At 43.3% G+C, this 26,218-nt stretch overlaps 2 protein-coding genes across 5 annotated transcripts in view; one reads left to right on the plus strand and one right to left on the minus strand.

Annotated features, from left to right (window-relative positions):
- The first annotated feature begins 2,099 nt into the window (after positions 1-2,099).
- On the plus strand, positions 2,100-3,749 carry MRPL50 (mitochondrial ribosomal protein L50). 2 transcript variants are annotated; one of them, XM_032096776.1, is made up of 2 exons: positions 2,100-2,215; positions 2,990-3,749. In XM_032096776.1, exons 1-2 carry the CDS (start codon positions 2,127-2,129, stop codon positions 3,387-3,389), a joined length of 489 nt encoding a protein of 162 aa, XP_031952667.1. In that variant the 5' UTR covers positions 2,100-2,126; the 3' UTR covers positions 3,390-3,749. The 2 variants fall into 2 exon arrangements, with proteins under 2 accessions (XP_031952667.1, XP_031952668.1); XM_032096777.1 differs by having other exon boundaries at positions 2,993-3,749.
- A 1,381-nt stretch (positions 3,750-5,130) lies between these two features.
- PLPPR1 (phospholipid phosphatase related 1) overlaps positions 5,131-26,218 on the minus strand; it is a 116,195-nt gene continuing 95,107 nt past the window's right edge. For all 3 annotated transcript variants that reach the window (XM_032096760.1, XM_032096761.1, XM_032096762.1), the window contains exons 4-8: positions 24,777-24,909; positions 15,780-16,030; positions 10,006-10,182; positions 7,952-8,083; positions 5,131-6,671 (exon numbers count right to left, since the gene is read on the minus strand). In XM_032096760.1, coding sequence (XP_031952651.1) covers positions 6,639-6,671; positions 7,952-8,083; positions 10,006-10,182; positions 15,780-16,030; positions 24,777-24,909 — 726 coding nt within the window. In that variant the 3' untranslated portion in view covers positions 5,131-6,638. The remainder of the gene's footprint in view (positions 6,672-7,951; positions 8,084-10,005; positions 10,183-15,779; positions 16,031-24,776; positions 24,910-26,218) is intronic.

Below are 26,218 nucleotides of genomic sequence, written 5' to 3' on the forward strand. Positions count from 1 at the left end.
AGGCGTGGGGTTAGCAAGCAGGTACCCAATGGGAGTGACTTGTGGGAGGGGTCTACAACGGGAGGCCAATGGGGTGTCGAGTAGGGGGGAACTTTCTAGAACCTATGAATAAGCATATTGAATATGGCTATTTATTAATATTTACATAGTCAACATCTAACGCATAAAACAGGAAGAGAAAACGTGAACCAACCAACATCAAATAATCAAATTAGGAGAACAAAGGCTTGTGGGGCCATAACTACAGAGATGCTACACATCAGTACCTCGCCACCAGGACATGGGGTGCTGTGGGTCAGTGGATGTGGCTACAGCCACATGCACAGCAAAAAGGGTTGCCCTTACAAATCAACTTTACAGTGGCATTTTACACAATAATTAGCAAAACCATGTAGGAAGGCATCTTAGTGTACTTGTTGTGTAGCTTGTATAATGAGGCTGATGTTGCGAACCAGCAGTCTGACCTTTGGCACGTTGCTGTGTCCCTGTTAAAGGCATGAGCTTTGTTAGCTAAAGCACAGTCAGATGGCTGCCATGAAAAAAGGCATAAATGGCAAAAACAGCAGGCCAAGGTTATATAAGAATATTTGCCTGGCTACGTGCTACACCAATCAACTCACGAGACCTTGGAGCAGCTCCCTAAACAGCCAGGGCCAGGCGACCCAGAGGACCCCATGTTCTTTCAAGGTCATCCCTCTCTGCTGGCTGCTCCTCTTGGCCACAGGGACTCTCTGCTCCTGCCAACAAATACAGGGAAAACAGGCAAAGTCACTGCCCTGTAACCACCTCCCCGTGTCCCCTGCCTTAGTAACCAGTGTGTCACAGAGGCAATAAATAAATAGCCAAAAGCCTTCATGTGGATCCAGTCACTGCATAATTAAGGCCTGCATTTAGTCTCTCCTGACAATGAACGAAGAGCAAGTGGTTTGCCAAAAAACACTCCAGAGGCTGATGCTGGTGTCAGGAATAACACCTCTTTCCTGGTTCAGCTGTGGTCCTCTGGGTCTCCATGTACCTGCATTCAGTGAAATCTCTGCTCCTGATGAGCAGCATCCTACTGATACTCTGATCTAAGATCGATCTCAGAATTGTTTGCATTGGAAGTGACCTTAAAAATAATATTTTTCCAACTCATCCAGTTCCAACCACCCTGCCATGGGCAGGGACACCTTCCACTAGACCAGGTTGCTCAAAGCCCTGTACAACCTGGCCTTGATCACTTCCAGGGATGGGGCATCTAGAGCTTCTCTAGGCAAGTGTGCCAGGGCCTCACTGCTCTCACAGTAAAGAATTTATTTCAAATATTTACTCTTCCCTTTTCTAGGTTAAAACTGTCTCCCCTTGTCCTGTCACTATCTGTCTGCGTAGAAAGTCCCTCTCAGTCTTTTTTATAAGCAAGCATCAGCATCACGATTGTTTTTCCCTATTTATAAATTATAGTAAACGAAGGAATTAATGTTCATTGACTACAAGTTACCTAGTCTTTATAATAATTAGTAGTCTGCTGTTGGGTAGTGATTGTCTCACTTCTCATGGTGATTAGCCTGCATGCTCTGTCTTTCTCTTCTTTTCAGTCAGTGGTTTCTTGAGTGGGTGGCCGTCATCTGCCCCTGCTGGAATTACCTTTACCCCACTGGAGCTGATTCAGCACGGTTGCTGCGTTGGCTTTATTAGTTTGTTCCTTGTCTAGGGGGTTCTGCCAAATGTCCTTGTGCCCATAAAATCTGCATTCTTTGTGTCCACCATCAGTGCTACGTCCTTCTTCCCAAGCCTTGCTAATCCCCTAGCTCACAGACCACGGAAGCCTGTCAAGGCCTACACCTCAACAAGGCCATTCTGACAAGAAGTGTGTTGCATTTCCAACACCTGGGCATCACTTAGAGCTTGTTGGCTACTTTCTGTTACGCGTACAAAATATCCCTTCCTGTCGATTAGGCCTGAAAGCACACAGAGGCCAAATATCAAAGAACATCCTTCCCGAAGGAAATTTTCACACATTCCGCGTTTCCCGGCAAGGGCGAGTGGGGGGTTGAGGGGCGGACTACATTTCCCGTGAGGCTTTGCGGGGCGCGACGGAAATGCGTCACTCGCGGTGGCCGCGGGAAGGCGCCTGGCGCGCCTCCAGCATGGCGGCACTGCGGGCGCTGCGGGCGGCGAGGCAGCGGCTGCCGGGGCTCGGCCCGGCGGGGCTCAGGGCGTTCTGGGGCGGCCGCAGGTACCCGCAGGGCACGAGCTGGGGGTGGCTTCTGGCCTTGTCCGCATGCTGGGCCTTCACCGGGCCGTGGCCCTCTGGAGGTCACTTAGCCGGACACCCCCTGAGCAAGTCCCTCAGGATTTGTCCAGGCGGCTTTGGAATGCCCTTAGGGAAGGAGACTCCACAGGTTCAGCAAGCGCCCACGAGGTGCACTGCTGGCGGGCGGGTGCAGTGGTGTAGGGTTGGAGCCTTTAGAGCTGTTACTGCTTTTATTACGAGTGGCAAAAGAGGGATTTCACAGGAATGAAAAATAATTCCTCTCTTAACATTTTACGTGAAACCACGCGTGCGTTGTTGACTGAGTTGTGGCAGATGAGAAAGTCAAATTTTTTACTTAAAACTGGTGATGATGTTTTTTTACAGGTGGGCACTGATTTTCTTCTGTAGTAGTGGTTATTTTCTGTTGTGGTTTTTATCCACAGCAAATTAGAACATGGAGCTGTAACAGGAAACAAGTAATTAGTCGGGTTAAAGTGCTGTTTTCACTCAGACCAGTGAAATAAGGTGAGTGGGTGGGTGACTGCCTTGCAGAGGCAGCCTGTGTGGTGAGCAGCACTTGGGGAAAGCCAAACCCTGCCTGGGCACTTCTGTTCCTCATGGACAGTGGACCTGCTGTGTCCATGGGATGTGTGAACTGTCTGGACTGAGTCTGATTTAAATCACCATGAATACAAATGGCCTCTGACTCTGTCTTGAGTAGCCCAGAGGCTGAAAATGTTTCTGTTCCGGTGCCAGCAGGAGGGAGGAGAAAGACGTGGAAGCAGACGGAGCAGCTCCTGAGAAGGAGGAGAGGAGTGAGCGCAGCCTGATCTGCCCCCCGCCGCGCAGCCGGAGCTACCTCCCTCCCGAGAACCTGCGGACCTGCCTCGAGTCCCACGTCAGGGAGGTCTTTGGGCCGTGTGTCCCCGAGGACTGGCAGCAGACTCCCTTGAGGGAGACCAGGCTGAAGCATCGCCTGCTGGCCCAGCTGGCCGCAGAGCTGGGCCACGCTGTGCCCAACTCGCGGCTGCACCAGCTGCGCCGCGCCGGGGACGTGCTGGGTTTCTATCGCACCCCCGTGAAGGACGGGACCAAGTTCGATGAACTCGCGGCCGCAGAGCTTCCCCCGAACCTGAAAATCATCTGGCAGCAGTGAGTCCCCGTGGAGCGTCCCCGTGCCTGGCTTGTGCTGCAGGGCAGCAGCAGAGCCCTCCCGCTGGGGTGAGGTCTGTGAATTTCACTAATAAAGGTTCACTGAAATCTCTTCACCCCGTAATGGTGAAGTCTCCAGCAGCCCTATAAAATCAGCTGCCATCGAGGCATCTTGTTGAATTCTCCAATGTCTGTTAAGGGCCCCATCTTTTAAGTTCTTTGGATGTTAGTTTTTCTTACAAGTTGGCTGTGCGTTTAATTGTTCTTCCTGTCTTTAACTGATGATGCAGGTCTGCTTTTAATCAGGAGGCAAGCAGGGAAGTCAGGAGGACAAGAAAATAAATGCAACAGTGTGAGAAATGCATGGTACTTTATGAGTGTTTTCTATGACAGAAATTGTTTCCACTGAGATTGAGAGTCTGTGTGTGTGATCTTTCTGGGAACAGTCCAAAAATGTCCTGGTTGTAGCACTCTGTGCCCTGAACCCTTGCTCCCCTGCTTGCTTTCAGCGTGTAGATGCCTGAAGCGCACTTAGGCACTGCTGCATTTGTGTGTTACAGTGCTCAGTTTCTTAACTGAGCAACTTCTCAAGTGCTGCTTTCTTCTCAAAAGCTCTGAAGAAATTGAAGGAACCCTTTATTTTCTCCTTTTGACTCTTGGAGAATTACAGAACAGTGTGAGTGTACACCTACATGTTCCACTGCAGGGTGAACTGGGGTAAGTGAACGTGGAAAGCTGAATGTTCACAAATCCCTCCCCTGTAGCTTATAGGAAACCACAGCTTGACAAATGGCTGACTCTTGTCAGCTTCTTGGCTTCAAAGGCTATTTGGGAGCAATGAATTGGAAGTTATTTTTTCATGAAATTATGTCTTCCCATCAGAAACAGAGATACTTGCACCTCCTTGTTTCCTCTTAATACTCATCATCTAAGAAAACACTTTCAGTGGTAGGTGCACTTCGTGCTCATTCCCCCTTCTGTGTCTCTCCCAGGATGTAACTTTGACAGCTCATGTAACGTGATCAGAAGAGTGAAAAGCTGGACTGGGAATTAGGACAGGCAAGAAAGGAGCTCAGCAGCAGCTTGTCATGTGTTTTGCTGTCTGAGTTGAGTCAAATTGCCATTTGCCTGATCTTAGACATATCAGTCCCTTGGAAGTGCAGACCTCATGCTTCCATCAGCACAGGCAGCTGCAGGGACTGGACTACAAGGGAAGAGGATCAGACATGGGCATTGGAGATGCAAAACATTTAACTGCTTGTAACAAGCTGAAAAAGCAGAAATCTGAAATGACCTCAAAGTCTTGCACACAGTGCCTGTGCTGTGGAAGGGCAAGGCTTCTAGGTGCTTAATCACTTTATCCCTGGGCTTTCAAAGGTTTGTCACTTCAACTGAATTGAATTATAAACAAATAAATAAACATCCATGCATCTTTGTTTGTTTTAGGCCAAACCAGTAGTGAAGATCTGAAGAAAGTGTGAAAAAGCTAGCTTGGGAGGGTATTTCTTAACAAAATGATTCAGAACAGATTTTTCCCTCTGGAGTTTTGATTACAGCTGTAGTGAGGGACCCAGAACACTTACCAAAAGCTCCTTATGGTCACAGAAAGCATGGCCCAAGTCTGATCCTTGTATTCCCACGCCAGAAGCAGACATCAGTAGACTCAGAAGAAGGAAGAAACACCACAAGACCAGACACAGACATTCCAGATTTTCTCACAGGCAAATGAAAGACTGGCTCATGTGTTTGCTTTTTTGATAATTTTTTTTTTTGCTTCTGTTTTGGAAAAAATATACAAAAAAAAAAGCCAAGAAGAACCAACATGGAAATGTGAGGTAAACATCCCAGTAAAAGTACAGAGGCTCCATTCTTTAAAGGAGACACACAGCAGTTATCACCATGCTAGAAGAATGAGATGCAGGAAAATCCTAGAAACAGTGAAAAATCATTTAATGAAGCCTTTGCCCCAGTTCTAGCCATTGCAAATGGGCTTTTTTTTTTTATGTTGTTCTTCCCATCCCCAACCCATACTTAATTGTCTTTATAATGCTTAGACAAAGTTGTTAAATTGTAAAATAGCAGTTTTGATATAAATTCTGGTTGGCAGAATTTACAAAAAAAATGCAGACTGCTACTACAGACTCAGCTTGCTTTCTTGCTTTCTCTGTCTTTCTGTCTTCTTTTTTTTTTGTTTGTTTTTGACTTGTCAAAGCCCCTCAGAAAAAAAATACACTTTGGGCAGCAAAGCTGGCTTCTTGGCTATGCCAATCTGAATGCCAAGGAATGCCGCCCCCTGTGAAGGAGTGGTGTCACTTTTCCTTTGCACCAGTGTCACTAGTTACCCCACAAATCTATGATGAAGTGATGAAACACTTAGAGCGCAGCCTCAGCCCCACAGTGGTGGCTGTATATCCCCATAGTCAATTCCTGAAGCCAGGTTTCACTGGGAGCTTCAGCTGGGCCTCAGGGAGGAATGAGGGTCTAGGGAGATGATATAGTCAGCTCACATGCTATCAGCTACTACTATAAATTTTGACATCCAGTCTGTCTATACTGCAGGCCAAGGATGTTGTTTTAGTTATTCTTCAATAACTGGCACAATCACCCACACCAAAGCAATCAGGCTTTGATTCAGTGAGGTGCTTAAGGACATGCTTCTAGTCTGGAAACTGGGTGGTAACTGAAGTCCATTAATTCCTAGGGAACACTTAAGTAGCTCACTGAATCAAGGATGGATTTTTGTTTCTTGTTGATAGTATCATTCAGGTTAGATTCCTGATCACCATTATTTTAATATGAATTAAATATATGCAATTACTTCAGATCCATGCTGAGTTTACTCAGGTGAGAATCTGACCCAGCACTTCTTATGGTAAGAAAAGGTAAAAGTGATTTTTTTTCCCCCCAAGATATATAAATTCAAAACTGAGAAGAAAAAAATTTGTGTACAAATATCACATAACAACATCAACAATTCCATAGATGTAGTTCCTCAGTGCACACTTTAAACAAGAAAAGGGTTTTTTTTGTTCTTTTTCCGTTTTGCTTTTAAAGTCTGGCATAATAATATTAAAGCTGACAAAAAATCAGGGCAAGCTACATCACTTCCTCATACAAAAAAAGTACAAAACATTAGCCTCTAACTAGACATAACATAATACTGGTCATCACAGTTAGACATTTAGTAACTGTGTGTCTTGGAGTATTTTACTGGAGGGTAGTAAAAAATAGCTTCGGCTGCCGATCTTCCATCTCAGGTTACTTCAGTCATAGAGGCAGAGTGATTCTGCAAAGAGGAAAAGGCAAACACGTGAATGTTTGTATACAGCAGTCTGGCACTGATGCACCCTAGTGTGCAAAAGCAACAGGAAAAACCCTTGCTCATAAAACCTGCGTTGTAGGTGTATGGTCATTAATTATAATTTAAGAAAAATTATCTAGTTGATTTCTAGTGGACATCAATAGTTAAAGTCTAGTCCCTACCTGCACTTCACAGTCCAGTAGCTATAAGCAGCTGACCAGACAAAATTTTTCTCACAGCCCATGAATATTTTCACCTGCTCAGCCCTTCTGTCATATACAACACAATGTGGATATGTAAGTAGCACTTAGTTTCTGGACTATAAACCCATAAAGAAAACATCTAATGCACACAGTTCTGCAGATTTAGTGGAAAGTCTTCCAGTAAATCTTTGCCTAATCAAAATTGACTCTTCAATTAAGCCAAGTATTTCCGGACATAAGTGTTTTTCCATTTTTTTTTTTTTAATTCCTCTTTTCAGTTTATTTCACAAATTGTTTAATGAAAGTTGCTATTGATCTTGCCACACATGGCGTGTAGAGGAATGACAGGCCATCTAATAAAGAAAGTACAATTTAAAGAACAAATAAATACGGTGTATTTCAGATAACTCATAAACTACAATTTCTCCTTGTTCCCAGAATTTCTTGGCAGGTTGCATTGACTTGTCTGTTTTGAAAGGACTGGTTACAATGCAGTTATGCCAACACAAGTATTTGAAGTTAGTAGTTTTAACAGAAACACCATCAGTATTGATGTTCCCACTAATTGTTTTTTGCAGGCTTGAAAGAAGGCTATTAGTTTATCTTCTGATGACTTAGAGATAGAAAAAAGTATATGATTTCTTCTTATTATAGAAGATACTAAACAGTAATAAGGATAAAAAGCCTAATCTCTAATATTTTTTGGGACAGAATGGTTTATCTTCAGGAAAGACTAAATCCCTCATATATGCCAGAAGTTTTCCAGAATGTAATTAGGCAGAATTATTTTTACTTTTCTCTCAGTTTTCTATTCTTCTAAGCAAAAGTTTGTGAGGCATGTGAAATCCTACTTCTTTAGCTGTGGATGTGTATGGGGGCAGAAGATCTACAGTATTTGATGGTTTCAGGGATAAATGCCTTAACACAAACTGCCGTGATGCAGATTCACTCTGTTCAATGCGCTTGAAGTGAGGCATGTGTAGTTAGGTACAAAACAACTTTTTACTCTGCTGCAACAGAAAATATGCTTGGTGATGGTCTGGCTAAGAGGATGTACACTACCTGTGCACTCAGTGTCTCCAGAGGACTTTCCACTCTTGGAAAAGCCATTAGTGGCATTCCTCGTGGGTCTTCAGGCTTCGGTTTAGAAGGAGCTGCATGACTGCCCTTAAAGTTATGGACAACACATATCCCCTGTGTAATGCAGAAAAAAGCCAGAGTGAGGTCAGTGTGTTCCATCCTCAGGAAAAACCTGGAGGGGAAATTACCATGGGGGTCACAACTGCCAGTTTTTGCAAAGAATTTAACATGGATTTGGGTTCAAGGCATCATCTGTCTCAGCCTTGGGCTGCAGTGTGCTTACTGACACGGCTGGGCGCAATGACGGCCTTGGTGACGGACCATTCTCAGCCTTCTTACATTTTACACTGGACACAGCAGAGACCCCTCTGTATGCTTTATCATCCCAGAACCACAGGCTACCCGAATGATGTCCTTTACTGGCCTAATACTCCCTTCCGACTCTGACTTTGTCACTTCCAAGCAGTGAACACAGTTCCGTGGATGGCTGGATCTCCCTCACATCTGGATGACACCATTTAGCACCATTCCTGCAACGCTTCCAGCACCAACACCAGCTGTGGTGTTAATCCCACAAACCACTCGCTCATGCATGACCAGACTCACAGCATCCACACGATGATGGTGATGCCAATAAGTAACCATGTATGGCAATGTCTGGCTTGAGGACATGGAAAAAAAAAGGTACACAGTTTGCTGATGGAGTGATTCCTACAGCCAGCTCCTTGCTGGCTCTTCCCCTTCACTGCCATAGACCTGAGAAAGAAGCAGGCTGCAGCCTGGGTGGGTTCTGTGCTAGCAGGATCTGTGCCAGGGATCTGACAGCACCCCTCTGGGGAGACCCCTTCCACCACTCTGAAATTCAGCTTGTGACACCTGCAGGGTGCCAGAAGGTCTGCAAGGCCAAAATGCTTCTGGGGACAGGCTGTCACTGCCACCAACAGGCACTGGGAGCACAGACAGATTGCCCTGGCCTGATAGATGGGGCAACTGCCTCTTAAATTGCATGGGCAAGATGTGAAGTGCCATTCCCAGTGGGAACCAAATTATTCACATAAAAGTCAAGGAGATTCAGGTCAGAGGCTGTAGACATGTTTTTATCTGAAGAGAGCAGAGGACTAAATGACACTTGAAGGTTTGTTGTTGTTGCTGTTTTAAGTACAGAATAGAAAAATAAATCAGTGACAGGACAATAGAGATTTAAGAGATCTTTGAAACCTAATCCTTCCTGATGATGGGGATAAAGTGTCTGTTGCTATGAAGTGGATACTTTTGAAGCATATTTTGATTAAATGGAACCAGGCACATTTCTTGGTAATAGTGAGAATGACCTGGACTGCTTGCTGCGTGCATAAATCCTCAGCAAGAGACCTCTCACCAAACAAAACACTTAAACTACACAGCCCACAGGAGAGCTAGTTACACTCAGAGTCCAGAGAGATGCTCTTCACAGATTCTGCAGGAAGGCCTTTGATATATTTCAACGCGTTTGGTTATCCTGTGAGGGGGGGAAGGATTTCAGCTTGACTCTAAAAGCTGCAAAGTGAGGTGGTTTTGTCTCCAAAGGAGTTCATCCTGACCTTCCCTTCTATTGCACTTCTTTTATGGTCTGAGCACACATCACAGCTCAGAGCCCCAACCTCACATTACACGCCCTGAACCTCACATTTTTGCCAGATACAAGGCACACAGAGGGGTTTTGCAACAGAAGTGTCCCAGAGAAGGAGTCTCAAGCAAGCCCTCCTTTTGAAATTGAAATCTACACCACCTTTTGCAGCATTTTCCAGAACAGATCAAGTAGGAACATGTGGAGTAATTAAAATAATTGAAATATATAAAACGTACAAATGCTACCATACTAGACTTATCCGTTAGTATGAACCTGATTTCATATTAGGATTTTCTCTGATAATACATTTAATTAGATGGGGCTAGAATTAGATCTTGCAGTCTACAAGGAATTAGCAAATTTTTTTTTTCATTTTTTTTTAATCATGGTGTTTTTAAAAGGAATACAGAAGGACTGATGGACTTACCAGAAACAAGGCTACAGCAGTCCCCAGGATGAAGCCTGCAATCACATCCGAACAGTGGTTTCGATACTCAGACACTCGATTTAGCCCAGTAAGGAAGGCAGCACACAGAGTTCCCAAACACAGCACGGGCTTGGCTAGCCTGCTACTCTTCGTTTTAATTGTGCTTGTGATGTACATCTGGAAGAAAGGGAAAGCCAAAAATAAAAAGGGGCTTCACCAGAAATGCATCTTTCCCACCCGGACAAATCCTAAATCAGCAAGGATGTGACAAACTCTCTCATTCATTAAAGAAAAAGGCATTGGAAAATGGAGGAAGAGATTTAAAGTTATTCATAGAACATTTTTAGGAGAACAAAACCAATACTGTCAAATGATGGAAAATATCCCCTTGCATTTACATACTTGACCTATTCTGAGCAGGTATGCACAGGCTCAGCTTTGCTGATTTTGTGCAAGTACTGGCTCGAGTGGTGGCTAACATGTGCTCTGAATGCACATGACTAAATGTTTGCAAAGGGAGTCAGGAATTCATGCTTATACTCCTGCAGAAACTGTAATGTGCAGATGCAGTGCTTAGAATCTGTACGAACTAACTGCTCCAGTTTCCTGGATGGTATTAAGTTTAAGGAACAGAGAACATTGAGAGAAACCATTCCAGCCATTTTCCCTGCAAGATGAAAGGAAACACAGTATGAGAGAGGTTTCTTTCAAAACAGTGGATTTTGAGAATGTAATTCTGGAGCATGAAGTTTCACTATTTTCCAAATATTTTTTAATGAACCCCACATGTTTCTGGCAGTTTGTTGTTGTTTTTCTTGGTTTGTTTTTTTTTTAAATACATTCTGACAGGGAGTAAAAACATGTGGGTCACAGTTAGCAGCCAGTCCTTAATTCCAGAGCTACAAAATAACAATGATCAAGCAAACTGAGCCTGATGGCAAAGCAATTAATTAAAATCCTTCTCAGCCAACAAGTATGTAAGCCTCCATGATTTCCAAAGCTTTGATAATTTGAGATGTTCCTGCTTGCTTTGCTTTTCACACCTGAACCTGACTGCAGCAGATGCCTTATGACAGCTAACAGTGAGCACTAGGCGGCAACCTTGCCCCAGCCTTGTCTGGCAGGTTGAGCTGCACCTACCACCAAAACTCACGTTAAGGTTCTTTGGAAACAATAGGAAAAAAATAAAACCACTGCCACTGCGTGAATAATTACCACCCACCCTTTCACCCTGTGCACTCCTTCTAGTCAATTCCATCGAGCAATAGGGAGCCAGATTGCTTTCCCGTTCCCCACCAAAGCACGACTGCTGTTTGCAGCGTCCGAAGGAAAACCCATCACTTCTGTAAAGTAAGAATGCAGTCCTGCCGCAACAGCTGTGAACTCCAGCTGCAGGGAACAACCCACACAGGCTTGTTTCCTTACAGGTATGAGATGAAGCTGGATCTTTGGGTTCTCTTTGTCACAGATAGGAAGTATCTGTACCTGTACGTGTTTCACACGTCTCGGCAAGAAAATGTAAACTTGTAGTAAAAAGAATATTTTTAGCAATGAGTGTAATCAACCACGCAAACAGATTGCTGAGGGAAATCTGTTAAACCCCCGTGAGGAGGGTTTTAAACAAGACAAACTGTTTTCCCAGAGGGCGGGCTCCAGTTCATCCCTAAGTCACGCACTGAGTTCAGAAATAACTGGGAGAGCTTCTCCATTCTGATCAGACTTCCCAATCACTGCAGCTTGTTCTTTATTGTCCAGGCCCAAAAGCCAAGATATTTTTTAGGATTCTCACAGTGCCTACCCACCTTTAGAGCATGGTTTCAGAGTTTTGTGCAAGAGACCAAAATCTCAGTGAAAGACACTTACATATGGTTTCCGACATAGAGCAAATGTTCTTGAAAATTTCCCACAATGCTATTCATAGTGTAAATTTATTTACAAACTCTAAATGTCAAAACCAGGGAGGAGGAGGAGGAAAGAAGTGAATATACAAACATGTGTAGAACATATTAAAAAATAAACTACACGTGATTTAACTGTACAATTTATCTCCTCAGCTTCTTCGCTGTGATCTTATCAGTACACTCAACTAGTGTATTTAGCAATATGCAGTGTGTGACAGCAGCATTTATTGCATGTGATTCCTCTCCCATTTTTTTCAGAGAGACAAAATCATAGACAAGGAGGCTTTTTTGTCTGCAAGTTTAAAATAGACATATACTTATATTTATATATATATATGCAAATACATGCATATATTTAGAACACATGTTATATTTATAATGAGAAAGGCAGTGGAAGAAATCTGTCTTGACCCTTCAGCAGAAAGTAAGGAGATTTGTGACAGTTTATTTCCCTTAGAAAGTTCAAAATTTCATACCAATATTGCAAAAGTCTATGTCCTAGAAGTTTTACAGACAATCTTTTCTTTTACCATAGAGATTCCTACAGTAAAAGAGAAGCAGAGCCTTTGACAATGATGCTCAGTGCAGCTGCTCAAGTGCCAAGGCCTTGAATTGATCACAGCTGCAGAAGGTATTTGCTGTGGTCTTCTCTGCTATTCAGCATTTCCAAATGTTGGAGGACTCGTGCCCAGGTGTAGAGACCCAGAGAAGCACACTACAGTCATGGGATGGATTGTGGTGGTGCATCTCTTTCCCCCTCCCGTGGCTGCACTCTGATCTGAAAAGTACTCGTTAAGCTTTGGCCTTGGCAAACAGCAGCTTGACTAAGCCTCTCTTGAGCTTATCAGAAGCACTGCCTGTTCCCAGGAGCTAACAGGTGTCTGAGGGGGACCTGTTTTTTAACGAACAGCCTTGGAAAATTATTTTTCTTGCCTGAATAACAATCTAAGTGGAATCATATTTTTGTTGCTGAACTTTCAAAGAAAATTACTGATTCAGGTGGCAGCCAGGATAGAAAACTACCATAATTAAAGCCCACTCTTTTGGGACACCCTAAAGAAGGGTCCAAAGTGAGATCTTTTTGAGTGCTTGATTCCCCGAAGATAAGGGGGTAATGTGGATGTCTCAAACACCGATAATCAGATGGCTGTGGAGCCAACCAAGGACTGTTGGAAATAACAGACAAGAATTGTTGGTAATAACCAAGGACTGTTGTTATTAACACGGCCATGAGAAAGATCAAGTTTTGGCTGGAGAAGGGGGCCAGGCAGAGATAGGGCATTTTTCTGTGACAAACAACCACAACATAGCGCAGGAAATGGGTATGGGCTATAGGGTGGGATTAAGACTACCCAAGACCAAGACTGCATATGACAATTAATTGTCATAGAAAGTGAGAAACCCATCTTTGGGGTGGGGAAACCTGCCCATAAAAAGGTATCCTCCCAAGCCCAGGCAGTGCCCCCAGGACCCTGGACATCTCATGGGCTGGGCCAATGCAGGTGGATCAATGCTGAAACTAGGATTGACGTCCCATCATCTGGATTGATACTGGAACATGGAACAGTGATCCCTTTTTCCAGCCATTTCTTTTTCCTTGGAAAAGGAACTTAAATTCCTATGTTTCTAAGTGCACAGCAGCTTGCACTGTGCACTTGGACTGCCATCTCTTCCTGGGATCATTCTGGAAGACTGATAAAACTTCTTTAGATGACATTCTTATTTTTTTATAAATATGGAAGCCAGGGCCTTTTCTCTTTCCCCTGCTTTAGGCATACAAGATTCATTTCCACCTGCAGAGATCACAGAAGTGATGCTCTGGGTTCTCCTCAGCTTCTTTAGCAGGTGACAAAGAAAAGTCCAGTTGATTAAATAGAAACCCCAGATTATTAAAAAACAAAAGACAAACACCCGAAACCCACAAAGCCAAATCAGTCACAGTGGGAGTGTTTTCAGTAGCAGAGCAATGAACAAGTGAGTACAGAGACACCTGCACAGAATACTTGAGGTTCAGCGAAGGGAGGAGACTCCCAGATCTCAACAGACATTTATAAAATGAAAACCAGTGTCTGTGCTGATTCCATTCTTCTGCCTCCTCACCTTGTACCTGTTTTATTTTTCTTGCTCCATGGCTCAATTCTCCAGCTTTATGAAAAACACAGCTATTACTAAGCAAATAACCTGTGTTTTATGTTCAGCAGGCCACATTATCATGCATATTAGAATCAGCAAGAGACTTCTCAAAAAATAGTGCACAGCACAGTTATTAAGCAAAGCTGGATATGAACAGTGCATTTCTTGTGTAATGCTCATGTTATTCCCAGCTGACAGACAAAGAAAAGACAAATGGCAACATTTTTAGTTCTAGAAGGTGACTTCAGACAGAGAACTGGGCTGGAATTGGACTGTTGTCTGAAATGGGCAAACTTTCCTGACCTTGTGGCTCAGAAACAGTTCTACATCCTGACTCCACCTGACATCTTCCTGTGTGAGAAATGCAGGCCCATCACAGGTACACTTAGAAGAGCAGAGCTCAGAAACACTGAACTACCTGGGGCTTAAGCACAGGAAGAAAAAACTGCATTCCCCTTCAGCTGTAGAAGTCAGCCTGTTTGGAGAAGGTTTGCCTTCCTAGGAAACAAGGGAGGCTGGGCTGGGAAAGTCCATGAAAGGATGTGATTAGCTTAGGACAGAACCAGGACTAAGCCTGACCCTGGAACTTCCACCTAAGAGTTTCTCGTGGTGCAAACAGCTGCTACAACCATGTTGAGTATATTGTGAACTGTATTTCATACATGGTTGCATATTGTTCAGAAGTAATGTACACAAAATGCCACAGGCTTTCAAAACATTTCCCAACCAATCCTGAGCAAAGAAGTTGTGGTTTATTTCTCCATCATTATTCATGCAACATTCAGTGCAAACAGATGGATATTGAAACAGCAGCGGGTGGATTCTTCATTTGAGAAGTAATAATGTGGTGTTTCATTCATCTGCTACCAAGAGCACAGGGCAAAATATTCAGTAAATACCCTGTCTTTAAAAACTTTAAGGCTTTTCTTGCATACTTATGACCTACAGAGAGACTCTGACACTACTTTGAGTAAAGCTATAGGGGGAGAAAAGACCTAGGCTAATGCATTTTGAGATCAGAACCAGGCTAAGTCCTTAGATCTTTATGGTAAAACCAGTACGGTTTTCTGCTTTGTTAGTAAGATTCTTGGATTAATTTTCAAGCATCATAGAAATTTTAGCCAGAGAACACAAAGGAGCATCAGTCTGTTTCATCAGACTTTGTAAGACAGTGTCCTTTCTTGCCTGCATGGCAGGGTCACCTTGTTGGTGTGTCAGCTGGGGTGCATTTAGCTGTGATAACAACAAAATTCTGGCATTGACTTTTGTTAGAATCTTCTTTGCAACATGAGTCAAGGTCCTAAACAAGGGGAGCAAAATTCAGCCTAAGTTCAGACCCCCACTGAAATGGCACAATTTAAACTTTAAATGTTCAACAATACATGGCATGTGAACAAATGTAGCAGTACAGAAGCCGTTTAAGGATCAGCTTCATTTTAATGCTCATGAGACAGGGACAGGGAGAAGAGAAGATTGAATGAGAAAATCAGCAGCAAAGACAAGTTTAGGACCTCATGCCTCTACATGCAGTGCCTCAAAAGCAATGAGCATTTCATTTGCTTATACCAGGATTGGTAAAACGGAGAGAGAAGGGGATCTTCCCCTACTGACAAAAAAAAAAAGCTGTCCCCAGAACAACCCTCTTTTTCTCCAAAAATCCATTGTAAGAAAAATGCCCCATCTAGGCACACAAACAGAAACCTCTCATGCAACCTCTCATCAGTCATCACCGGCACCCACCGTGGCATATAAAGCTGAGTAGATGCTCAAAGCAGCATGTTTGGATGGAAAAGATCTCCTGGCCTTTTCAATCACCTCCACATCCCCAGTGCAGATGTTGCCATTGTTGATGAACTGGTGGTGGGCCCGACAGTCGTTTCCAGTGTAGTTGGGTTTGCACACAGTCAGGAAGTAGGGAGCCAAGTTCCCAGTCACAACCTGGCCAGCGTTTACAAAGATGTCAGTGGCAAAAAGTCCAAATGCAAACACTCCTGTGAGGAAAGATTAAAAACAGTGATTATTCAAACAGGTTTAGAAAATCTCACTATACCTGAGAGACATAATGAGAGTAGTATCATGTACTTAAAACAAATCTGTCACAAAAAAAGGGATCTCTGAACCTGAAAGAGCAGTGCAGTGCTGAGACACAATACTCCTCTAACATAACCACCTAGGATCAAGTACCTTTTGGATTTTGACTATTCACCATCTTGATGTTGAAAAATTACAATCCTGACCTAGAAATACTTGGCATGTACTTTTGGAAGCACCCCAATGCTTTGCTCTGGAAGACAGCTGCAATTCAGTTCATGCCACCGGGAGCACATAACCACAATCCTGTCAGATGAAGTATTCACTTCAAAGCAGGAACTTTTCCACAGTCGTGAAGCGTCTCTTGATCAATACTGCAGTTGTCACATCCTTCACTGACTCCTCTTGAGTGTTATCAACACCTGCTACAGCTGCTATGAACTTATGAGGATCTTTCAGATGCAAGTAATACCTACATACCAGAGGTACAGAACAGCAGGTTTGCAAAATACCAGACCCAAATGTTCTGAAAGATTAAATCAGCTCTCCTCTTCCCCTTCTCATCACTAAGGTTGATTAAACTGTCACAAAAACTTAGAACAAATAACTATTGTCTTCTGGTGTGGGAATATTGAGGGTCGTGCATTTTTGCTTTCTCCCTTCTGTAGCTCTGAAAGCAAAAGTCATTAAATTATAAATTAACTGAGATTGTTATGTATTTAAATATGACCAAGAGCTGGAGCTCCAGGGAAATCATCTTAGGAAAGCTGTGATAAAATCTTAAAAGCTGCACCACCATGACTGTAACATCTTCACTGCTTATCTATACTGAGTTAAAAAAAGATAAAAAGGCTGCTCTAGTCTGAGACACAAAAAATATGAGGGACTCAGCAAAATAATGCAGCATGTACCGACAGTAACATAAAATAAGACTGTAAATAAAATGGATTTGTTGTACAAGTGTTGAGTTACAAGTGTTGAGTGGGGCATGCCTGTGCTAGTTGGTCAGAGAGATGGTTTGGTGTCACTGGCACAGATCCCTCGCTGGGGTACTGATGGGAAGAGCCCTGCCCTTGGGCAACAGCCTGGAGGGGCTGCAGAGCCATTTGTCCTCACCATCCTCCCCCAAGGTTAGCAAGGAGCATCACACAGTGAGGATGATTCTGGGGGCTGAGTGTGTTACTATTCCTTACGCAAGTTTACTTTTATTTATTATTAATGAACTGGTACATGATCATGGATTTAAAAAGCCAGTGGTGGCCAAAGAAGGAGGCTGCCTTCCTCTGGTTTTAGGCTTCTTTTCAGTGGTCTGACAGTTTTCCTCCCATTTATCTTTCTATGTTTGAAATGAGAGAACACTGACACTGCTCCTTTATTTCCTTTATCCCTCTGGTAATATTTTAAATCCATGGTTTTCTACAGCCATCAGGAACGTCTCACCTACATTACTCAGTGCACAAGCAAGTTCAAAGGAAAAAGGCAGAAGGGTATCTTTTCAGCCTGGTGAAACAGCTGAAGTTAGGACAGAGATGAGTCTTATTTTATATACATCACTCTGTCAAAATTTGAAATTTTTTTGGCACAGCTTGCTTTAAATGGCAACTTTCTGATGTTCTGTGCAAATTACAGGGAGTGCAGCGAGGATTATTACCCAGCCTTTTACAATAGTTAGAGGAAATTTAAGTGTCAGGCAGTCTGGCTCATGCTCTTTATCATGTATGTACAAGCCAAGAACTGAGACATTTCAGAAACAGCTCGCGGGCTTCACAAAACTATTTCAGTCTCTAGGAAGTGCATATGTACAAAGGTACTTTTCTCCATTAAAGAAAGACATTTCAACACCTGCTTTTTATTAATATTTGGTAGCACAGAAAGTGCTGGCCCAGATGCAGCTGCCGAGGCCTGCAGTAGTCTGGAGAAGAGCAGAGCAAGCCATGGCTGAAAACTTTATCACATTCTGACTGTGGTGCATTTTGGCTGCTGCAATCCCTCTCTCACAGTTCTGCCAAGCTGTGCTCTGTGAAAATCACAGCTATGTGCAGCAATAAGTCTGGCTGGCAGGGATGTGACCCTCGCAGGCTGATTACACATCATGTCTCTGGAGACTTGGAGCAAGGGTTGTGATTGATTTAAAGGCTGTAATGCCAGTGCGCCTGGGCAGTGGTGGACAGTCCCTGATGGTTTTTGTACCTCAGGAATCCATCTGTGCAATGGATTTGTTCAATGACCTACAGCAGCTAAACTAACTGACCAGAGCACAAAAATGCAGTGACGTGATTGCTCGCCTTTTAGAGGCAGACAAATTGCTCTGAAAGGCTCCATGGGAAGGGCAACTAGCCCCAGCTCTTCAGGGTCATACAGCTCAAGTCTGTCATGTAATGCCAGAGAGAGAGAATGGGAGATGTGCCTTTTCCAGACTTTGACATTCAGGTGTAATGGGAGGTGGTGTCATCCTGCTCAGCAGCAAGAGCTTTATTTCAGTTTGCTCACTCTGGGCCAGAAAACCTGGGAATGAGCTGTAGTGCAGAACTTAGCATATGCTGAGAAAAGATGGGAACCGTGCAAGCCACATGGGAAGCAGACCTACAGCTGCTCACTAGCAGAAAGGATGAAGGTTAATTGCAATTACATAAAGCCAATCTTTCCCCTCAGCCACACGTGTCACATAGTCTGGCTGCAAAAAGAGGCCTTAAAGAAGGAGCAGAAGGTATGTCTGGAAAGGCCTTCTGACTTTTTCTCACTGTCCTGACTCTCAGCTGTATTTTGTCTCAACAGCAGGTAGAAAGAGGAGGTTAGAAGACAAAACAATAAGCAGAATGTAACTGGGAGTAATACTAGCTTAGGCCAGAGATAAGAGGGCAGGCTGTACTCCCTGCTACTTTCTCAGCTGCTCCAGAGTCCAAGAAAGCAACGATCAGATTTTTACATATCTTCACCTCCAGTGAGAAAGCCCTTAGACAAATTAAATGTTCAAGCCAGAAAAAGAACAAACAAGGAAAGTCCTGTTGAAAAATGCTGAGGGCAGACAAAGTGAAGATTGACTTTCCAGATTCATGCCATCTGAACTAACACTTGCCTTGGCAGAAAAGTCTAAGTATTTAGCAGCTTCAATTTTTGAGTGCTTCATTTTTAATTTCTCCACTTACACATCCCTCTAAATGACTGTCAGAAAGTCCTTCATGAACCCTGATTTCTGGGCTCTCACCCACATCCTACTCTCATGTTCTATCGCCTATCAAGCTCCTTGTGTGGCTGTTCATCAGTGTTACCACCTCCAGCTCTATTGCTTTTGCTAACAGACACATCTGCCCTGAAGAAGAATCCAGCTCTTCTCATTCACTGCAGCCTCTGTACAATCCTCTGTCCTCCCTGCAATTCATGCTCAAGCTCTCTTCTTCCACCCTGAATCTATGTAACCTCAGTCACTGCAGCTGCTTGTTGACTCCATGGAAACTCTCGCTATTAGAGGCATTTAAAATGCCTCTGATTTGAAAAAAAACCAAACCACTACCACAACAAAAATCAACAAAAACCCTCTTGGGACTTTTAGAAGAGCATCTGAAAAGACATCAGGAGGAGGGAAGTAAGAAGCCAGTGGGTGGAAATGAGAAGGCTTTATTACAGAAAGAACATGAAACCCTTAAGTAAAGTGACAAAAGAAACAATGCATTGAAGGGTTCACGAGACATCAGAAACTGGGCTCTTCAGTAACATATCATCATGTTTTCTACCAAGGATATTTATTTAGGCACTTCTCTCTGTCCCAGTCAATTTTCTGAATTTGTCACTCTCAACTTAACTTGCTTGGAAAATGTTCCTATTTCACATGCACACTCACATTCACCTTACCCCTTTTCCACCCCCCTGTTTTTTAAGGAAGATGAGAGTTTCAGTGGAGAATGTCCATGGAAGGACTCAGGGCTCTATGGCAATGTTGATCCTCAACCCATCTCTGAATGTTTTGCTCTAAGAATCTTGTGCATCCAATAAAGCCATAAACTTATAGCCCTGTGACTCAGACTCTGCTAAATCACCCTTCATCATTACATCTTAAAGGAGACCTGTATCATTAATCCATTTTACAACAGGAGAGATGGGGGTTGCAGGGGAATTTATTGTCCTGTTGCTGTGGCATCAGGAACAGGCTCAACATCAAGCTTCCGAGTGCTCATAACCTCATCCCAGGATTGGCTTTGATCTTCTACCAAAGACCCCACAAAGCTCACTACTCCAGCTATCTACTACCTCTTGTGTCTACCCGCTTCACTTGTGGGCATCTGCCTGGATACTTGCTTCCCCCAGATATAAGAAGGAAGACACATGGTTTGACCATGCCAGAAGAAATTCAGTTCTCACTGCAAGAGTACTCTGGAGGCTCAAGACTCGTCCTGACAGATGCACAGGGTATCTTCCTTCCTCACTGCTTTCACAACCACCAGTTTTCATCAAGGCAGCTGTCAGCTCAGAGCCTGGCATCAAAGGGAACAGTAAGGGTTGGTTTGTCCCCAGCACAGTGACCTTTTTCTCATTGTGGAGGTTCTTCTGTGATAAGATCTACAGTAGCTCAAGCTGCTGCGGCAGTTTAGGTTTGGGGCAACACTCCCAAATACAGCTTGAGCCCTATGGAAAGGCAGCCAGTTAATAACAGAACATGTAGTGTTTCACAGCAAACTTCAGATGCAAGGCAGACAGAAGGACAGGGTCAGGTAAGCAGGTGCTCAGCGAATTGACATCAGAGCTCTGGGGTGTATCTATCCTATTACAACAAACTCAATGTGTGTATAAATCTTGTAAACCTTTATTTGCTGAACTAAAGTCTTAATTGGCTGAAATAAAGCCCTAATTTCATTATTTAGCGGCCCACTGTGAGGTGTCACCATGCTTTAGATTAAGTTGTCAACTGAATCTATCTGCACCATTTGTTAATGGCAAATTATGCGCATCCAGAGTAAAATCCACTGGTAACAAGCTGATGAATCATGCTGTATTTCTAGATATCTGAATTAGAAAGGGGCTACTTGCATGTTATCAGGGCTTTGCAGGTAGACAACTTAATCACGTGGATTAGAAACCTAATATAATGAAATGCAACACAATACATACTGCAGTCACCCTGTCGTAGTGGGTCAGGGAGGTCTGAATCCCTGATCGTGGGGGTATGATAGCAGCTGTACATAAAGGACTAAAACCTTGACTGAAACAATTCACTAAAATGTTTTATGACCTCTATTTGCAATACAATGCATGAAGCAGAACGCAGAAGCAAATGCAAGGTGGAACAATGTTAACAAAGTGCTGTTATGGGAAGCTGAATGGGAAATTACAAGACACAATGAATAAACATACACAAAAAAGGCTGTGTATGCTCAAGTTGGGAGACAGGGAGAAGAGGGAGAGGTCCAGGAAACAGCCACTCTTGCCACTTAGTTTCTCAAAGGTTCAGCACATAAACAGCAAGTTTTGGCATTAGAAATTGGTGATAGAACTGCTGGGAAGGGTGGGGAGAGGAGGGAAGAGAGAGGATGTGAGTAAAGTAAAGCAGTGCAGCAGCAATATATCAGAAAAAACTGCTCTAGTTTGACCTCAGAATCTTTTAAAAAAAAGTCTGTGAAAGCAACTGTAAAAGATAAAGAGGAAGATGGAACAAATTGCAGCATACATCAAAGTCTGATGTTTCCAAGCTAAGCCAGCTTTTTTCCACTGATAAAGAAACTGGTTTTCTAAATATAGGAAACAGCCGGTTTCACGAGTCTAGGCTGCAATACAGGATTTGATACACACTGCAGCAAGGTGAGAGGCAGACCTTTGCCACAAAAGCAAATGTCTACCAGGATGAAGGATTCATGCCAGGGCTAGGAAGCAAGAAGAAATTGTGGTTCTGCTTCCTGTAGACAAAGACTCAGGGAGAGATTTAATACAAAGCTCAACATTCAGAGTCACAACTAAACTCAGGACAGAAGGCTCTTAGAAACAAACATGTGCTGAGACCTTGAGGAGAACGAGGAGACAATCAACAGAGAGCACAGTAAACAAGATAGGAAAAAAATAGGACAGAAACATGGGGCTTTGCCAGCATTCCAGAAAAGCTGTAGGTTTTTTGTTTTGTTCCACTTTCAAAGTGCAAAGAAGTGCTTAATTCTGTATATGTGAAGGAAAAGCAAGAGGTGAAAAGCAAATCTAGCACCAAACGCAAAACATCCAATGGACATTATATGAGAAGGGTCCTTATCTTTCACAGGACTGAAAGACAGCTTGAAGTTTCCCTTTTTGCTTCTCTTTCCTTGCAAAATATAGATGAATGTTCAATGAAGTATCTATAGCTTTCTGTTTGTTTTGTGGAAAGCACATTTAGGCTACTATTCTTAAAATCCCATCCTTTCCCTGCAACTTCCACTACAGAGTTAGGGAGGGAGAAAAAGCCTCTTTGCCTTTCTAAAATTTGGGAGCAGCAACTCTTAAAGTTCTCCATGATGTGCCTTGCAGGGCCAGACAGTAGTGTTCATTTTTCCTGACACATGAGCACCTAGACACATTGCAGGATTTTTCTCATCCTTTTGAAAAATATAAACTGTAATGCCTTATAATACATTTTTCAAAGCAGTTAAATTACTGCTTTTTGAAGGTTCTCATTAAGACTTGCTTAAACATCTGGGTACCAAAACTAAACTGGCAGCAAACTTTTTGCCACAAGCCAGACTCCTTGCTAGGGAAGAGAACTTGCAAGAGAACTTAGTTAATCAGCTCTGTAACTTTTGGCCCTAAAGTTTATCAAGAGAACACACCCAGAGAAATCCATGTAGAAGCAACCTAGTTGTCTTTGCACAGCCAGGCACCTGGGAAGCCTCATTTTGCAGGAAGCAGCTGTATGGAGCTAACTCCCCTGGATCATCCAGGCAAAGGGTACAGCTGCTCAGTCTGTGCCATGTTTTCAAAACGCAGGCAAAATGCAAAATGAAAAACATGCACTTATCTTCAGTTCCTTTCACAAATTATTTCATCCAACAAATTCTACTTCTCTCATTTCACTGCAGAGGCAGGGAAAAGGTTTCAGAAGAAAACAAGCACATAGTGTAGTTTAAGACAAGGCAAAGACTTCAAGCCGTTTTTAATAATATTAACTTCATTTTTCTCAGGAAAACAAACACAGCTGCAAAACCAAGATTCATTTCCCTAGCATGGTTTATGTCCTACTACTCTCTGAGAGTCCACTGTATCATTGCTATCCCCTTCTCTTCCACCAGAAGAGAAACAACAGCATGAATTTTTAAGAATAAAGCTAACTGTAAGAAAACATACTGAGCAAATGCTTAGCCTCCATGATCTAAGGACTTTTAGTGCTGACCCCGCAGGCAAGAGTGTTTGATTGGGACTTTGCAACATGCCAAATGTGCTGGAACAGTCAAAAAGCCCTGAGTGGCACAGTGGACATTGGTACCCTGCTTCTCTCTTAATGGCAGTTTGCTGTCCATCAATGTGTCCAGGAGGTTATGTAAAGTTCAAGGGTGTTTTAACTTCATTTCTGTGTCTTTTTGCACCCACCAGCAGCACACAGACCAGGCCCAAGTAACAAACCACAGGTGGTTTGCTTTCACCCCCATGGTGGCAGAAGGGACATTTCGCTCCCTGCCTTCCATGCATAAAGCAGGAGGCACAGAGGGACGCGAGGGAGGAAGAAAACTATGGTTCTTCCTCCTTTGCAGCATATATTTGCTGATAACGAATATGCTAACACAGGGTAAGACCTTCAACTCCATGCTCTGAGGAGGTACCCTGCCTGCAGCCAGGGATGTGCTCCATGGAAGCAACACAACACTTGCCACAGCCACAGCAGATATTTTTCATTCCAGGTAAAGCTCAGAAATTCAGCAGTGGCAGGGAAGAAGTGCCCCAGGTACTCTCAGCATTTTTCCCCCATTGCTTCTTGTAAGTCAGACCACGAGCTGGGGCTCGGCTCTCTGTGAGGGGCAGTGTGTGAGGGTGCTTCACTTCTAAGAGTGCACGAGGAGGGCAGTGCCATGATGCTCTGTGGGCAAAGCCCCTCTTGGCCAGCAGGGAGCCATCTGAGGAGCCACTGGCCCATGCCAGCAGCCAGACATCCCATCCCACATGTGAACTTGGGACTAATCAACAGTGTGAAGAAGGTAAAGCGGTTTGCAAGCACCATGTAAAGCAACCTCTACGTGGTTTAATGACAGAACTTAATTTCTCAGCAATTAACTCAATGGAAGCTCTCAGAAAAAGCAAATACAATGAAAATAATAATATTTTTTTGAAGTGAACTCTGGGCTTTTTTATGCTGTGCTCAGCTGAACATTATGTGGCAGAGTTATGGATGTTAAAATTAGAGCTGAAAAGAAAAATGCCAAATAGATGAGCTAGTGAGGACCAATTTGTAAGTAAAATGGGTAGCTCACATAAACTAGCAGTGATGGATTCATTCATAAAAGGATTTGATTGGTATAACCTTTCTTTAAGGGTCTCAAAAAAGCATTAAGCTCAGCAGAATATGATCTAAACCAGCTCCAGCCAGCATGATATGGCAAATTTTGAAAGTTACCTTGCAAATCCTATGGGGAATATCCCTCTAAGGTGGAAGATGCCTGCAAAGATTTCACAGCTTAATTAATTTTGTGATGTGCTTTGGCGGGGTGTTTCATTCTGGTTTGGTTCAAAGAGGGTCCAAGTTGCAGTACACAGAATGCTTACCTATAAAACGTATTATTCTTCGAAGCAGTGGGTTCAGGTAACAGCACTCTCCAGTCAAAATAGTTTTCTCTTGAATAATGAGGGTTTCTCGGGTAGACTTTATGAAATACATGGATATCTCACCAATAAATATCTGCCGGGAAAGGGAAAGAAACAGAAGGTTAAAAATTATATGAGCAAGCATTAAAACATGGGTGACTAGTTCCAGCCCACTGACAGTCCTACACAGTAGTGTGTTTGGGGACACTGCACTTACACTGTGGGGCTACTCAGCATGAGCTGACACAGACCCAGCTCCCACCCAGGAGAGGGTTCATTCTTGTACTCAGTGTTACAGAGACCCAGAGGAGCTGACTTTAATCATGGGGTGGATTGTGATGGTGCATCTCTCCCCCCTCCCCTGACTGCCCTATGAGCTGAGAAATGCTCATTAAGCCTTAGCCTTGATGAGCTGCACCTGGACTAAGCCCCTCTTGAGCATATCAGAATCATTGCTCCCAGGAGCTCCTGCTGTCTAACGAGCACCTGTTTTTTCACAAACAGCCTTGGAAACTTATTTTTCTTGTCAATAACAGCCCAAGTGAAATAATATTTTTGTTGTTGAACCTCCCACAAAAGCTACCAACTTGAATTGTGCTCAAGGTGGAAAATTACCATAACTAAAGCCCACTCTCTTGTGACCCTCTAAACAACAGTTCAAAGTGAGATCCTTTTTGAGCTCTCAGTTCCCAGAAGATAAGGGGGTAATGTGGATGTCTCAAACACTGATAACTGGATGGCCATGGAGCCAGCCAAGGACTGCTGGTAACAACAGACAAGGATTGTTGGTAATGACCGAGGACTGTTGTTATTAAAATGCTGTGAGAACAAGATTTGACTAAATGTCCTGTTTGACTTATCAAAAATGAAGTCTCCAGAGAACCACTGCTTATGCTGTTAGCAGTGCTTATGTATTGCATACTTTTGTGTGATCTGGTCATTCATGCTTTTTATAAATGTAATAGCTGCTTCCGACAGGAGTAGGATCATTATTTCTTAAGCACTTAGAACTAATTTAGTTCTGTTGCACTGAGGCCTATCTACCCTCACTAAAGCTGGACAGAATTTAATCACAGGCTTTAGAGGCAATGATAGTCCACACACAGCAGGAACTTCTGAAAATATCACCTATCATGTTCTGTCAGCAGGCCTTAGAAAGGGAAACTGGGAGCCTTTCAGAAAGACAGAGTTTGCAATTAAAGTGTTTAAAATAAAAAAGCCTGCCTGAAATGGAATAAATGAGCTTTTAAGGGGGAGCATTCAAAATTATTAATTTAATACATTATTACAGGACATACACAAGGGAAATCCATAGTGTTAGGGAACAGTCAGAGAAATACATAACAAAAGTGTTTGTGTACAGACACACATGGGGTGGCACAGACACCTGGAGTTAGTATAAA

Source organism: Corvus moneduloides, chromosome Z, assembly GCF_009650955.1.
Source record: "Corvus moneduloides isolate bCorMon1 chromosome Z, bCorMon1.pri, whole genome shotgun sequence".
Lineage (NCBI taxonomy): Eukaryota > Metazoa > Chordata > Aves > Passeriformes > Corvidae > Corvus > Corvus moneduloides.

Excerpts from the sequence above, each read along its gene's own strand:
- MRPL50 (XM_032096776.1), top strand. The coding sequence starts at position 2,127 with ATGGCGGCACTGCGGGCGCTGCGGGCGGCGAGGCAGCGGCTGCCGGGG. Across the intron at positions 2,216-2,989 it reads GCGTTCTGGGGCGGCCGCAG|CAGGAGGGAGGAGAAAGACG; the intron begins GTACCCGCAGGG and ends TTCCGGTGCCAG.